The sequence below is a fragment of the Thamnophis sirtalis genome, unplaced genomic scaffold, assembly GCF_051295495.1.
Source record: "Thamnophis sirtalis isolate CommonGarterSnake01/CBP01778 unplaced genomic scaffold, rThaSir2_p1.2 scaffold_6, whole genome shotgun sequence".
Classification (NCBI taxonomy): domain Eukaryota; kingdom Metazoa; phylum Chordata; class Lepidosauria; order Squamata; family Natricidae; genus Thamnophis; species Thamnophis sirtalis.
The window spans coordinates 39,616,345-39,630,069 of record NW_028261386.1 but is presented as its reverse complement, the minus strand read 5'-3'; the positions used below and the strand labels follow the sequence as shown (position 1 = coordinate 39,630,069).

The 13,725-nt window shown below is 43.4% G+C and overlaps 2 protein-coding genes across 6 annotated transcripts in view; one reads left to right on the top strand and one right to left on the bottom strand.

Annotated features, from left to right (window-relative positions):
- Positions 1–13,725, bottom strand: part of PIGF (phosphatidylinositol glycan anchor biosynthesis class F) — a 65,943-nt gene that overhangs the window by 19,097 nt on the left and 33,121 nt on the right. The window lies entirely within an intron of this gene.
- RHOQ (ras homolog family member Q) overlaps positions 1–13,725 on the top strand; it is a 57,867-nt gene that overhangs the window by 23,040 nt on the left and 21,102 nt on the right. For 4 of the 5 annotated variants that reach the window (XM_087717683.1, XM_087717686.1, XM_087717684.1 and 1 more), the window contains exons 3-4: positions 9,246–9,410; positions 11,953–12,048. In XM_087717683.1, coding sequence (XP_087573809.1) covers positions 9,246–9,410; positions 11,953–12,048 — 261 coding nt within the window. The remainder of the gene's footprint in view (positions 1–9,245; positions 9,411–11,952; positions 12,049–13,725) is intronic. The other variant, XM_087717685.1, reaches the window with a different exon arrangement.

Here is a 13,725-nt window from a genome sequence, read left to right as displayed (position 1 = left end):
CTCACCGTGAGGCTACTCCCTCAGAGCCAATTTAGAACACTGTGATCGCCCGTTTCTTCACCTATGGGGCATGGTGGCCATTTTTGGTGCGACCTCATGGGCGGCGGCCTCTTGCCGCAATACCAGCAGCGGCCTGCTTTGGGGGTTGCGGATTGGGCCCCGCAGGCGACGAGGCTCAACAAGATTCGATCAGTGCCTACAGCGTGGCCAGGGATCAAGGCCAGCAGACAACCACATCCATCCAACATGCACGTGAGTGAGGCATGGCCTCCACAGTTCCAGAGCCGCAGGCCCAAGGAGATCTAGCAGAGGAGACCCAGGGCAGTGGCCTCCAGGTCTACAGCTGATCAGCGCCCTTCCAGAGCAGCCACTAGAGATAAATCCAGAAGACAAAAAGCCCTGGAAAAACAGGTAGCTAGGGCAGAAAGTCTGGCTCAGGCAATTAGGCCTGAATCCCCGAGCAGATCTAGATCTCCGATTGGACCCCATTCTCAAACCTCTGGTTCGCCCCCTAGGGGCTTCAGTCCTTCCTTTCCCTCTATTTCCCCTGCAAGGGCCCACAGGAGGGTGGCCTCTCCTTCTCCCCCATCTCACATAGAGTCTATAGGGAAAGGGTGGAGGACCCAGGAGAAGGGGGATCTCGGGACTACCTCCTGGCAGCCCAACTTGCCCCCGAGGGCCTCCATCACGGGGCCCTTCTGAGGAGGATTTAGAGGATTTAGACCAATTGCCTGATAGCATCAGGAGACTCATCTCTGCAGCTATATCTAGGGGTATTTCCTTGGGCCTAGCCCAGAGGGACAGTTCTTCCCAAGGGGCGCCCAAACCACTGGCAGTTTCCAGGCGGAGATCCCCCTCTTCTTCCAGAGGACACAATAACCCTAGGCCTCCTTTCCCTTCAGTGGTCAGTGAGGGTTCCATCTTGGGGGAGGTCACACACCCAGACTTGGCGTTTTCAGAGGATGAGGATTACGTTCCCCCAGAGGCCCCAGCATTTCCGGGTCTTTTTCCTCCTTCCACTTTCAAGCCTATGTTATACAAGGCCAAAAATACTACTCAGATTGGCATGAGGGCTCCGCCAGTCTCCCAGCACAGGGATCCCAACTTGGCCATGTTTATAAATCCCAACACGGATAAAGAAGAGGTCCCAGCCCCTCCCATTTTCCTGGAAGTGGTGTGGACGAGGCCTTCCTCCTTGCCCAATCCTGGAAGCAATGATAAACATTATTACAATATGGAGCAGGCTTTCTTCCAGGCTCTGCAACTTCCCATGGTAGATGCCCCGGTCGCCCTTTTGGCTAACACATCCACAGTAGTCTCGGGTGATGTGGCTGACAAGCTGAAACCAGAGGACAAGCTTGTGGAGCTTACTCTTTGTAAGAACTTCAACGCTTCTGTCTGGGCTATTAAGGCGACCGTGGCAGCGTCCTATTTCAACCGCACAATGGTCATGTGGCTACGACAACTATAGGACCGCATTCCAATCCAAGATTAGTGTCTTCATCAAGACCTGACTAAGATCATTTCAGCTACCCAGTTCTCGGCTACGCCACCCTGGATTCCATTAAATTTGCGCCCAGAGCTCTATCCACCTCTGTGACTGCGAGGAGACTCCTGTGGCTCAGTAATTAGCAAATGGACAACAAGTCCAAGTGGAACCTGGTGGTGGCCCCCTTCACCAGCCCTACCCTTTTTGGAGCTTCCCTTGATCCCATCCTTGTGGAGAACAAGGATAAAAAGAAGGTCCTACCTTCAAATTCTAAGAAGCTGGACAACTGTCCATCTTCCTACCATAGGCCTTTGTCCTTCAGGACTACCGCCAACAGCGATACGCTCCCTACAGGTATGATAGACAGAGTCAGCAGCCGATTACCAAGATAGGAATAGGTTTCAAGTCCCTTTTGCGGAGGGGGTGGCCGTTCCTTCCGCAGGGGGAAATGACTCCAAACCGAATCAACCCATAGGCGGCCGCCTAGCATCCTTCACGGACCAGCGGGATCAGATAACATCAGATGCGTGGGTCAGGTTGACAGTCAGGGAGAGTCTCCGTCTGGAGTTCCTCTCCCCTCCCCCGACGCTCTTCAGGACTTTCCCTCCCTCCAGGGATCCAGAAAGGTGCTGCCTAATGCTTCTGGCAAGCCAGCATCTGCTACACATTCAGGTGGTCGAGCCGGTTCTTCCAGAGGAGTATGGGCAAGGTGTGTACTCAAACCTCTTTGTTGTCCCAAAGAGCTCCGGGGGATGGAGAGTGATCCTAGACTTGAAGCATTTAAATTCGTTCCTGGTCTACCGGCACTTCAAGATGTCCTCTCTCAAATCCATATTACTGGGGATCAGACGGGGAGACTTCATGGCATCAATAGACTTAACAGAGGCATACTTACACATTCTGATTTGGCCAGCCCGAAACGCAAATTCCTCCGTTTTTCCCACAAGGGTCATCATTTTCAGTACAGGGCACTCCCATTTGGCCTGGCTTCTGCCACCCGCACGTTCATGAAAGTCCTGGCAGCGATGGCAGCTCACCTGCGTTCCCTGCCGGTGAGACTCCATTGTTACCTCGATGATGTGCTCGTCCTAGCCCACTCCCGGACTGAGGAGAATCTGGAACTGCAGATCACCATCCAGACTCTACAGTCCCTGGGGTTTTCTATCAACTTCTCCAAGAACCATCCCTCTCCATCGACAAAAATCCTACACTTAGGCACAATGATAGATTCGAGATCAGGGCTAGTTCGTCTTTCACCAGAACGCATGACAAATCTGCAAACCTTGGCACGGCACGTCCACGCAAGTCGGTCAGCTTCCATCCTGACTTGGCACGATTACTGGGCAAGATGGTGTCATGCATAGAGATCGTCCCGTGGACCCGCCTACACTCCAGAACACTTCAGTGGATGCTCATTCCATTCCAACGACAGTGGATGAGCAACTCCCTGTGTTCCATTCATCTACCACCGGGTCTCTGCTGGTCCCTGAGGTGGTGGCTGTCTCTGTTCTTGAACCTCGGGGCTGAATTCTGGGAACTGGACTGCATCTCCATCACGACGGCCACCAGCCTCTTTGGCTGGGGAGCGGTGATGGAGGCCAGCCTGGTGCAGGGACGATGGTCGAAGTCCGACCTACACCACAACATCAATTGGCTGGAGCCTGGCCCTTCTTCACTTTCGAGACTCGATAGCCAATCGACATGTCCTCCTCCTGACGGACAATGTTGCTGCAAAAGCTCACATAAATTGTCAAGGGGGGACTCATTCAAAAAGCCTGTGGCAAGAAGCTCGGAAGCTTGGTCTATGGGCGGAAAAGAACTTGGCATCCATCATATCAAAGCACATCTCGGGCATTGCCAATCACCAAGCCAACAGGTTGAGCTGGATGATAGTGGATCACGGCGAGTGGCAGCTGGCTCCAGAGATATTTCATAGGATCTGCCTCCTTTTCGGCGATCCACTGGTGGACTTGTTCGCCAGCTCAACCAATGCTCAACTTCCCCGGTTCTTTTCCCGCTTTCCTGTGCCTCCCCCGGTCTTCTTTATGCCTTTCCTCCCCTTCCTCTCATCCAGGGAACCCTGAGGAAAATAGTGTTGGAAGGGACCCATATCATCCTGGTGGCCCCGTTTTGGCCGAGACGACCTTGGTTTGCAGACCTTGTGCAACTATCCATCTCTCCACCCTGGAGGATTCCCTGGGAGGAAGTTGCCCGTGCCAAGGGGTCCTGGTTCACCCAGAGCCCCAGTGGCTCTAGCTGACCGCCTAGCACTTGAGTGGCGCCTTCTGAGGGACGCTAGTCTGTCTGCCCGGGTTATCTCCACCATCGAGGCTGCCAGGTTCCCTTCTACCACTCGAATTTATAATTTGACATGGTCGACGTTTGTGTCCTGGTGTGGGAGGTTCCAAATATCCCCGGCTTCTGCCTCGGTTGCCCAGGTCCTCGAATTCCTACAACATGGTCTAGACCGTGGCGGCAAACCTGTGTCCTCCCCCAGTACACAGGTTCCCCCACGTGGGATCTCTTTCTGCTTCTTAGAGCCCTTACAGGTGCCCCCTTCGAGCCGTTGAGGACCATACACCTTAGGTTCCTGACCCTGAAGGTGATTTTCTTTGTCGCCATAACTTCAGCTAGACGGATTTCCGAGTTGGGCGCCTTGTTGTCCAAGGAGGATTTGTGCCAATTCCACCAAGACAGGGTTGTCCTGAGGCTAGATCCAACTTTCCTTCCAAAGGTCAACTCCCTATTCCATAGGTCGCAGGAGGTCATTCTTCCCAACTTCTGTCCTTCTCCTTCCCATGAGAGGGAGGTCCGCTGGCACTGCCTGGATGTCCGCTGCACCCTATGCATTTATCTCAAGGGTACATCTCCTATCAGGTGATCAGAGGCCCTGTTCCTGTCCTTCCAACCTAGTACACTAGGTGCTAGCATATCTTCCGCCACCATAGGCAGGTAGTTGCAGCAGGCCATCATGGAGTCCTATTAGGCAGTTCACCAGGTTCCACCGCAGGGCATTACCACCCACTCCATTAGGAGTGTGGCTACCATGGCTGCCTGGGCTACCAGGGCTCCACTGAAGGATATTTGTAGGGCGGCCACCTGGGCCTCTCCTTCCCCCTTTATTCAGCACTATTGCCTTGGTCATTTTGCTTCGGCGGACGCGGCCTTCGGCCATCGGATACTCCAACAGGTGGCAACCCCCCTCCCGCGGAGTCAACGGCCTGCCCTGGGACTTAGCTTGGGTATGTCCCTGTTGTAGCCCCTCCCACCAAAACTACAGGGGAAAGAACGTTGGTCCTTTTCTGTAGTAGAGGAGGGAGAGGCTACTTTCTGCCCTTGGTTTGATCAGATGGGGTCGGGGTGGTCGGTGTATTTCTCTGTATATGTGGTGTTATTTTCCTTACATAATGCTGTCAGTTTTTCCATTCGACCTCGTGAAACTGGGAGCCAAGAGGGAAAGGAGGATACTTAAGAAAAATCCCTCAGTCTCTGAACCAATCAGGCTGTGACTAAACCCTGTTGTAGTCCCTCCCGCCTCTACTACCGAAAAAAAACGTTCAGGTAAGGACCAACGTTCTTTCCATGCTATTCAGATCTCCAGTAGAACATTTGAAAGAGGAGCCCAGAGTTGTTCTTTCTTAGTTAGAGATACAGGAGATACCTATTTGAAACACCTTGCAGTTTTAACAGATGCCAATTCGTATTTCCAGAAAGTGCTGCAAACTGACTTGCCCTTAACATTGAAATCCATACTTTTTTAAATGTTGCAGTGCTATCAGTAACAAAAGCCAACTAGAAATAAGGTAAGAAACTACAAAAAAGTGCCCTGCATCCTTATTCAGACCTCACTTAAAATGATGGTGCATTTAACAAGTCAGTAATAAACTGACTTTAGTCTGAGGCTTGCTGCCCTAAAACAAACAATGGTTTATTCACTAAACCCATGTGCTAATCATGCCAAAGCAAAGCTTAAACAAATCACATTATAATTTAGTTTAAAGTAGCTATTCAATCATATTTTTCCAAGAATTAATGCATATTTAAAGGGGATCAGTTTTGTCATGTTTCTACCTGTCAAGGTATCCCTTTGACTTGTGTAGATATTAGATTTTTTAAAATTGATAAAGTGATAAAATATTGTAAAGTCTACATATCAGCCTTCCTCAATCTTCTGTTGTCTAGGTGTGTTGAACCAATCCCAGCATAACCATGGTGCTCTGTGTATTTTTGGAATTGAATTCCAATACATGAGAGAAGACAGCTTTAGTGTGTATCTTGAGAAATGAGGTCCTTTTTATAAGACTTTCAGTTCCTTAAACATGACTTTATCTTCAATCTAACAATAGTTTGAAGAAATACTCTCTGAAAACAGATTTGATTTGCAATTATGGAGTTACTTTCAGATTTTGCTGTGGTTTCCCTCCAGAAAAGACCGTGCTTTCCTGGATATGACAACAAAACAGAAAGCTAAGTCTTAAAACCATAAAGATTACAATGTCCCAGGTGGCTTTGTCACATCAGAGGTTAACTGTCTTTTGTACATTACAGTTGTGGGTTTTTTGGTTGTTCATAGCTAGTAGTCTCCATGAAATGATATAATGGATGGTTAAAGTGCTACTAGCTTTCAGCACATCCAGTAACAGTAAAATTTATAGGTTGATTGTGTTGTATGAATTTTTGCTTTGTTTGGAATATGTCTTAGTTAACTGTTTCATTGGATAATAAGGGCCATGGTGGCTCGGTGGCTCAGTGGCTAAGACGCTGAGTTTATTGATCAGAAAGGTTGGCAGTTTGGCGGTTCGAATCCCTAGGGCTGCATATCGAAGTGAGCTCCCGTTACTAGTCCCAGCTTCTGCCAACCTAGCAGTTCGAAAGCATGTAAAAATGCAAGTAGAAAAATAGGGACCATCTTGGTGGGAAGGTAACAGTGTTCCGTGTGCCTTTGCCGTTTTGTCATGCTGGCCACATGACCATGTAGACGTCTTCAGATAGCGCTGGCTCTTTGGCTTTGAAGTAGAGATGAGCACTGCCCCCTAGAGTTGAGAACGCCTAGCACATATGTGCAAGAGGAATTGTTACCCTTTCCTTTTTCATTGGATAATCTTGAAAGTACTATATTTTGAGAGAAATTAAGAATATATTCTTACTAGCTACATATTTTACATTTTTTTGTTCTGTGACTTTAAAAAAAACTAACATGAAAAACCACATAAGGTTTTTCTTTAAGCATATTCCAGTCTTGCTATACATAATCACAGGACTTCATTATTCTTACTAGTTTTATTTCTTTTGGGATAGGACATCCTAAATTGAGATTCAATATGATGCATTGGCAATTTTAGTTCAGGAAGTACATATTTCAAAGACTGGAAGCAGGAACTTTCTCTCTTCCTTATTAATTTTGATTTTTTTGATTTTATTGACATTTGTAGGCCGCCCTTTTCCCTGAGGGGACTCAGGGCGGCTCACATAAAATCAGGGAGGGGGAAAATTAATAGAATTAGGAATGAACATTCAGGCTGTACAATAATAGATAATAACATTATTATTTTGAGCAATTAACAAAAAGGGATACTGAAGACTTCTTAAAGGATCTCTCCAAATTAGGCTATAAAATGTCAGATATCAGTATGAGTGATAAATATTAAGACCAAAAACATTAACTTCACATATATGCTACTAAAGTCAGAAGTGCAAGTGACCGAACAGGAGTTGGAGTTATGATTGAAAGGTTCCAATAGAAGAGTATATATATATAGCTCAGGATTGAACTGTGGTGTTCTTGGTGCTTCTGAGCTTGGTTGTTTGCTTAAAAAGCCCATTTCGTTATCCAACTAAGTAACATCACACTGATGATGTTACCTAGTTGGGTAATGAAATGTCTGCATCTCAGCAGTGACATGCAGGCAGGGGAGGCAGGGGAGGCAGAGCCTCACCACTGTCATCATGAAAAGAAAAAAATGTAAAAGGAAAAAGGCTGAGGTAGTTGCTGCCAGAGTCACAGTGGATGACTCTGCTTAGTGCTTAACTGTTTAAAAAAGCCTCTAAAAAAGTGCCCTCTACAGGAGGAGGCGGGAGAACCACGTGCTCATTTAGTCTGACTTTTTGATCACTCGAACAGAGTTAAGCAAGGGTTAAAAGCCAAAAAATTCCTTATGTAGATGAGGCACGTGGTTCTCTTGCCTCCTCCTGTAGAGGGCATTTTTAGAGGCTTTTTTAAACAGTTAAGCAGAGTCATCCATTGGGGACTCTAGCAGCAGCTAACCCAGCCTGACCTCAGCAGCTCTTGCTTTTTTCCTTTTATATTTTTACATTTTCATGATGGCAGGCAAAAGCAAGTTGAAATCCTCTGTGATTGTGTAACAGCTGGAAAAGGTATGTGGGTCGGAGGGAGGGGGAGGAATTCAAAATTAATGTAATTTGTAAGTAATCTTTTACCCGCCTCTGCTGGCAGGCTGGAGCTTTCTTTTGCCGCAAAAGAAAGCGGCTTTTGCCCGCCCCCTGCTATGTCTGACTCTGACATAGTGGCGGGGCGGGCAAAAGCCGCTTTCTTTCTTTTAAGAAAGAAAGTGGCTTTTGCCTGCCCTGCTGCCTGCCTTTATGTCGGACATAGCGGCGGGGCGGGCAAAAGCCGCTTTCTTTCTTTTTGTCTCACCAGCCATAAACCTCACCGCACGTCACTGCATCTCAGATAGCACTAGAGATATTAACGTACTATGTAAAAAGGAAATTCTATCTTTATGGAAAGTAGCAATGCATCTTACAACATATTTTTATTACTTCTCTAGTGTGGCAGAGAGGCCATAATCGAAGCAACATGTGAAAGAAATGAAGCCAAAGAGGCAAAGCTACAGTGTTTGAGACACCATGTGATCGAAATGTTTATGAATGGAGCTGAGAAAGTGGACAGGGATTAGTTTTTATCCCATATATTAAGAATATTCAATCCCTTGCAAGGAAGCTGCATAATGAAACATTCAAGACAGATATATATATGATATGACAGATATATGATATCAGAAATTCAAACAATTATCACAAGATGTTGTGGCTACTAACATGAATGACTTCAAAGAGGTATTAGATAAAGTACATCAATTGGTTGTGACAGCTGTTTTAGGCTATTTCCAGGATGAGAGGCAGCAAGTCCTGGGTACCAAATGTTAAGAATATCAGGACAGGCACCCATTGTGCTTGAGCCCTGTAGGTGGGCTTTTATTGACATCTCATTGACCATTTTGGATAATCTATTCCTAAAAGTTTAATTTGATCCAGAAAAAATGCTATTAATTTATTTTGATGAGGACCTCACCAAATAAACAAGCAATTCAATTCAGGGTTGTTGTTGTTGTTGTTGTTGTTGTCCTTTTATACACTCCTCAAAAATATTAAAATCAAGTAACATCCACAGCTTGGCTTAATGTCTTGAAAAATAAAATGTCTTTTTGTTTGTTTGCTGTGTGTGAAATAATTCTTGGAAATTTATCCATTACTCCATATATTATGAGCCGACAGGGAAGGTAACTGTCTGATTTTTATAGTAGTACTACCATCCAAATGGACCAAAAATAGGAGGAAAGTATAATCTGCAATACATTGGAAAAGGCTTTTAACTCTCAGTTTATTTAGCATGGAATACTGAGAATAGCAATTGCTTGGAAACATCAGCATGTGTATCTATTAGAAATGATTGTGATCAAAATTCAATTTTTTAATGAAAAGTAATATATGTATATATGTATCTGTCTGTCTTCAGGAAGACTATGATCGCCTCAGACCGCTGTCATACCCCATGACTGATGTTTTCCTCATCTGTTTCTCTGTGGTAAATCCAGCTTCTTTCCAGAATGTGAAGGAGGAATGGGTACCAGAACTTAAAGAATATGCACCAAATGTACCTTATTTATTGGTTGGAACGCAGGTACGTGGCTCAAAATACCTGTCTCTCTGTCTATCTTACTCTATCTCTGCCTACCTACCTATCTACCTGTCCATCCATCCATCCAAAGTAGCAAGATATTTTCTTCTTCCTTTACAAAAATACATGCATTGCACATTTTTGCCTTTAAAGATTACTGACATGCTCCTTCCTGTGATCTTTACCTCTGTAACTCTGTTACTATCAGCTGTTAAACAGATTCCTACATTCTTCAAGTGCCCATTCTAATTGTTTCTTTTGTCACAATGCCCTTCTCAGTATATTGCCATTTTTATTTTTTCCTGCATATTCTTTTCAAATCCACCCTTCCCCATGAAATCTTTGCCTTAACCACTTACAATTCAGAAGTTTAAATACCTATAATTTCCTCTTTGTCACAAAAATGTAGGTTCTCCCTCTTTCGAGATCAAGCAACAGTATCCTCACCCCTTGCACTCTCCAAGCATGTAGGCTTACATTTCTAGTTTGCAACTAAAATAACAAGAAATGCATCCAAAGCAATCTAATTTTAGAGCCAGAAGTGACAACTGGAGCCCTCTAGTCCTTCTGTGATTAACACCATTAGTTGTAAACAGACTTTGAAAGATTAACTATGGAATGGAGAAACTCCCCCTATGAAGAGAGAAAACAAAACTGCATCTTAAATCTACTTTTGTTGTTCTTGTTAGGGCACCAAGTCCTTTGAGAACACCTCCATCCCTTTTGTCCTCTTTATGAATTTTTAAAACTTCTTTCAGCATTTAAATTGAAAGCAAAGCTCTGTGTTTTGATCTGCTCTGCCTATGAACAAAAAGAGTGTTTGCTCCCAAACAATAAAGCAGCAATCATCAGCCAAACAGCTGATTCAGACAAGTGTGGGTATCACATGTTGCACTTGGATGGAATGAAGAGTCTTGTGGTCTCCTTTGCTGATAAATGTATACATAGATACACATCACTGTGTACCCTCTGGGTAAGAAGAATTGGTTCACCTTTTTTTAACTCATGTGACATTGTCAGTCTGTGGGCTCAGTGCCCACCACTGGTTTTCAAAATAGAAATGTGGGGGTAACCCGTTGGTAAAAAAGACCATCCTCTTTTTCAACCACCCCATATATGGTTTCAGGTATATATTACTGCAAAAGCAGAGCCTGCTTTTTTCCCCTCCCAGTTTTTATTCACAAAGTATGCATCTTACCATTTCCCTCTTTTTTTCATCTTGAAAAATTAACCATGGAATTAATTCCAAATTTCAAGATAGAGTTACACGCTGAGGGCATATCATCGATAATCCTACTCCCTAATTCTTGAAAATCAGGTAGACTTCATGCACCGGAAAAAATGAGCAAATATTTTTATGTATTTACTGCCTTGTCACTGATGCTAGAAAGCTGGAAATTCCCGAATTCCTTTTCCGCACCAAGGAAATTTTAAAAATGCTTGTATTCCCCACCCCCACCTTATCTCTATGCAATATATCTAACTGATTTCTATGAATGAGTTGGCTGCAAATCCATCAGCTCACTCTTACCTTGAAAGACCTGCTTGAATCAGCAGTAGGGAGCTCACAAATATAGAAACAAGCTAGCTCCATAGAGCATGCAGCAATTCTAAAAGGCAAGTTTTACTATGGCTTCGAATATGCCACAGCTGAGCCAAAAATAAATTGGCTCTCCACATCTGTATCCCTGAAACCACAAAGGTCCTTAATTTATTCTGAAGCTGAAAACAGGAGTTGTTGTGAAATAACTGTTTCACAAGCACCAGTTTACCAGTAGATACTTTCAAGTTCCCTCTCAGATGATGCCTTGAAAACCTGGCTTTTTTCTCAGGTTCTGGCTGAGATGGATGAAGCCCCTTGCTGGGTGCATGATATATATTTTGTGACTTCGGCTGGATTTGCCATTTTGTTTACTTTTTTTTAAATGTAATTTGTACGCCTGTTGTTTTCAGTAGTTGGTGGTGCCTAAGTGAAATAAATCAATGAACAAATACGTAATTACAAATGACCTGAGGAACATTTGGCCTTTCTTCCAGCTACCAATTTTCTTCTGCACATTTCCTCCAAACTTTTTCCTTAATTAATCTTTGGTCTCCGAATAAACAGAAGAATGAAAATAAGTAGGAAAATAAAAGAATCCCCGCCTCTCATATTCAAATTATTGATTATTCTGTGCTCTTGGCTTTTTGCATGTTTAGCTAAAATTTTTGAAGAATGCCTTTTGAGGGCATTCTCTGGAAATGTCATAGGGCCTTTTAATTTGCACGTAGTTGATTTGAACCATAATGTACCTTACGGAAATAGGCTTGAGATTCCAGTTAAAGCAAAGGTTATAGATTGAATTAGCCTGAGTTAGCATGGTTAAATCTCACCAAGTTCAATATTAATCATGCCTAATTTAAACCCCAAGCTGTTCTGTGAGACATCAGCATTTGCTACCTTGTATTGGAGCTACTTCTATTTTCTTTTTTTGATAAAGTCTGTAAAGTTTGATTCGTAACATGTAGAAGGAAGTGTACATATCTTCTGTAAATTTTCTAACAGATTGATCTTCGTGATGATCCTAAAACATTAGCAAGGCTAAATGACATGAAAGAAAAACCAATATGTATGGAGCAGGGCGTTAAATTAGCAAAAGAGGTAAGCTGGAGATTTAAGAGTTCAAATCTTCTTGGTATTACAGTATGCGTATTGTATTTCCCCTACTTGATTTTATCTTTCTGTATGAAAAGACTTGCAGCATCCATACAAAAGGATCAGTCCAACCTACAGAAAATCATTGATTTAAATTATTCATTCAGCAACTGCTCAGCGTTACAGCGGTGCTGAAGAAATGGACTTATGACCAGTCCTCAAAGTTCCAACCATTGCAGCATTCCTATGGTCATGTGACTGCAATCCAGATGCTCAGCTACAATTACAGTATCAATGTGCCCCATCACGTGATTTCCATTTGCAACCTTCCCTATCATCTTCCCACAAGCAAAGTCAATGTGGAAGCTGCCAGGGAAGGTTGCATGTCACCCCAGTAAGCTACTCCTGCTGTTTTTACTCCTGAGGAGCTGACTAAAGAGTACAAGTTCCTACTTACAGTCCGTAGCACATCCACATGTCATAGCTCCTATCCACTACGTTGTGCACCCTGCTTAACAATCCAAACATCCTGAGGTTGCAATGGCTGCTAGGAATGCCATCAGAACTCAAAGTCTATCTGTACTTTGAAAGTTGCTGCTTCATGGCAACAAGGAAGTGTATCTCCATGCAAATCCCTTTGAATCCTTGGATGTAGAGGACATAACGAAACATTTGGAAACTAACCCACAAGCTCAGAGAACAAACCTTCACTCTTATAGAGGACATAACTCTAAATAAAGTAAACAAAAATATAAAACCAGCAGACATTAGTATAGCATTTTCAATAAAAAAAAAGATAGAGACTCAGGGGGGAACAATTTCCCTTAAGTTCAATTATTTCCAGATAAAGGGTATAATCACAATACTTCCCTAACCAAATGCTCTCCTGATTATATGTTATACTATGCATCACATCAATTAGTGTGGACAAGGGCCATAAGGAAGCTGATGTGGAGGATTTGCATTTAGACTAATTGCAAACAGAGAGATTTTTCTGCAGGTTGGTTCTGCCTTAACTTTTCTTACATTTAGTTATCCCTAAAATTTAATACTGCTTTGTTCCACATTTTCCTCCATATGTGACTTCTTTCCAGACTTCCTGCATTGCCAGCTGCCAGTATTGTTTGGCATGGGAAGCATGTGCCCACAATCTCAGGGAATAAACTTCTAGCATTTCTGTGTTTTTCAAATGTACCAGTGCCACTGAAAACAATGAGCAAGTTATTTTCATATTTCTTTCTCTTTCAGTGAGAAGGAGCGAGGATGCAGATTTTTATACTACATTTAAAGGCAGCTGTGTAAGAATTAAGCAGTCCATAATCTTATCTGTTAATACAGCTGTTTTGTTTGTGAATAATATGTAGTATTAAATACTATTAAGTAAGAGTTCATGTAGTATTTTTCAATAATTGAAAAATAACCTACTTCAATATAAGGCAATGGAACACTGTGAGAATACATTTGAGAAAATTAAAATAGTCATCTGAATTTGAAGTCTCAAGTATAATATTTATATCAGGAGTGATAATGTATTTAGCCGTAGAAATTTTCTGATTGATGGTAATTCCTGTTTGTGCATTAAATATTAGTACACTTCATTTGTTCTTTATACCTTCCTAAAATGACTCAAGATACAAATATACTGCCGAAAGTAAAACAAACTGAAAACACCAGTGTATTTAA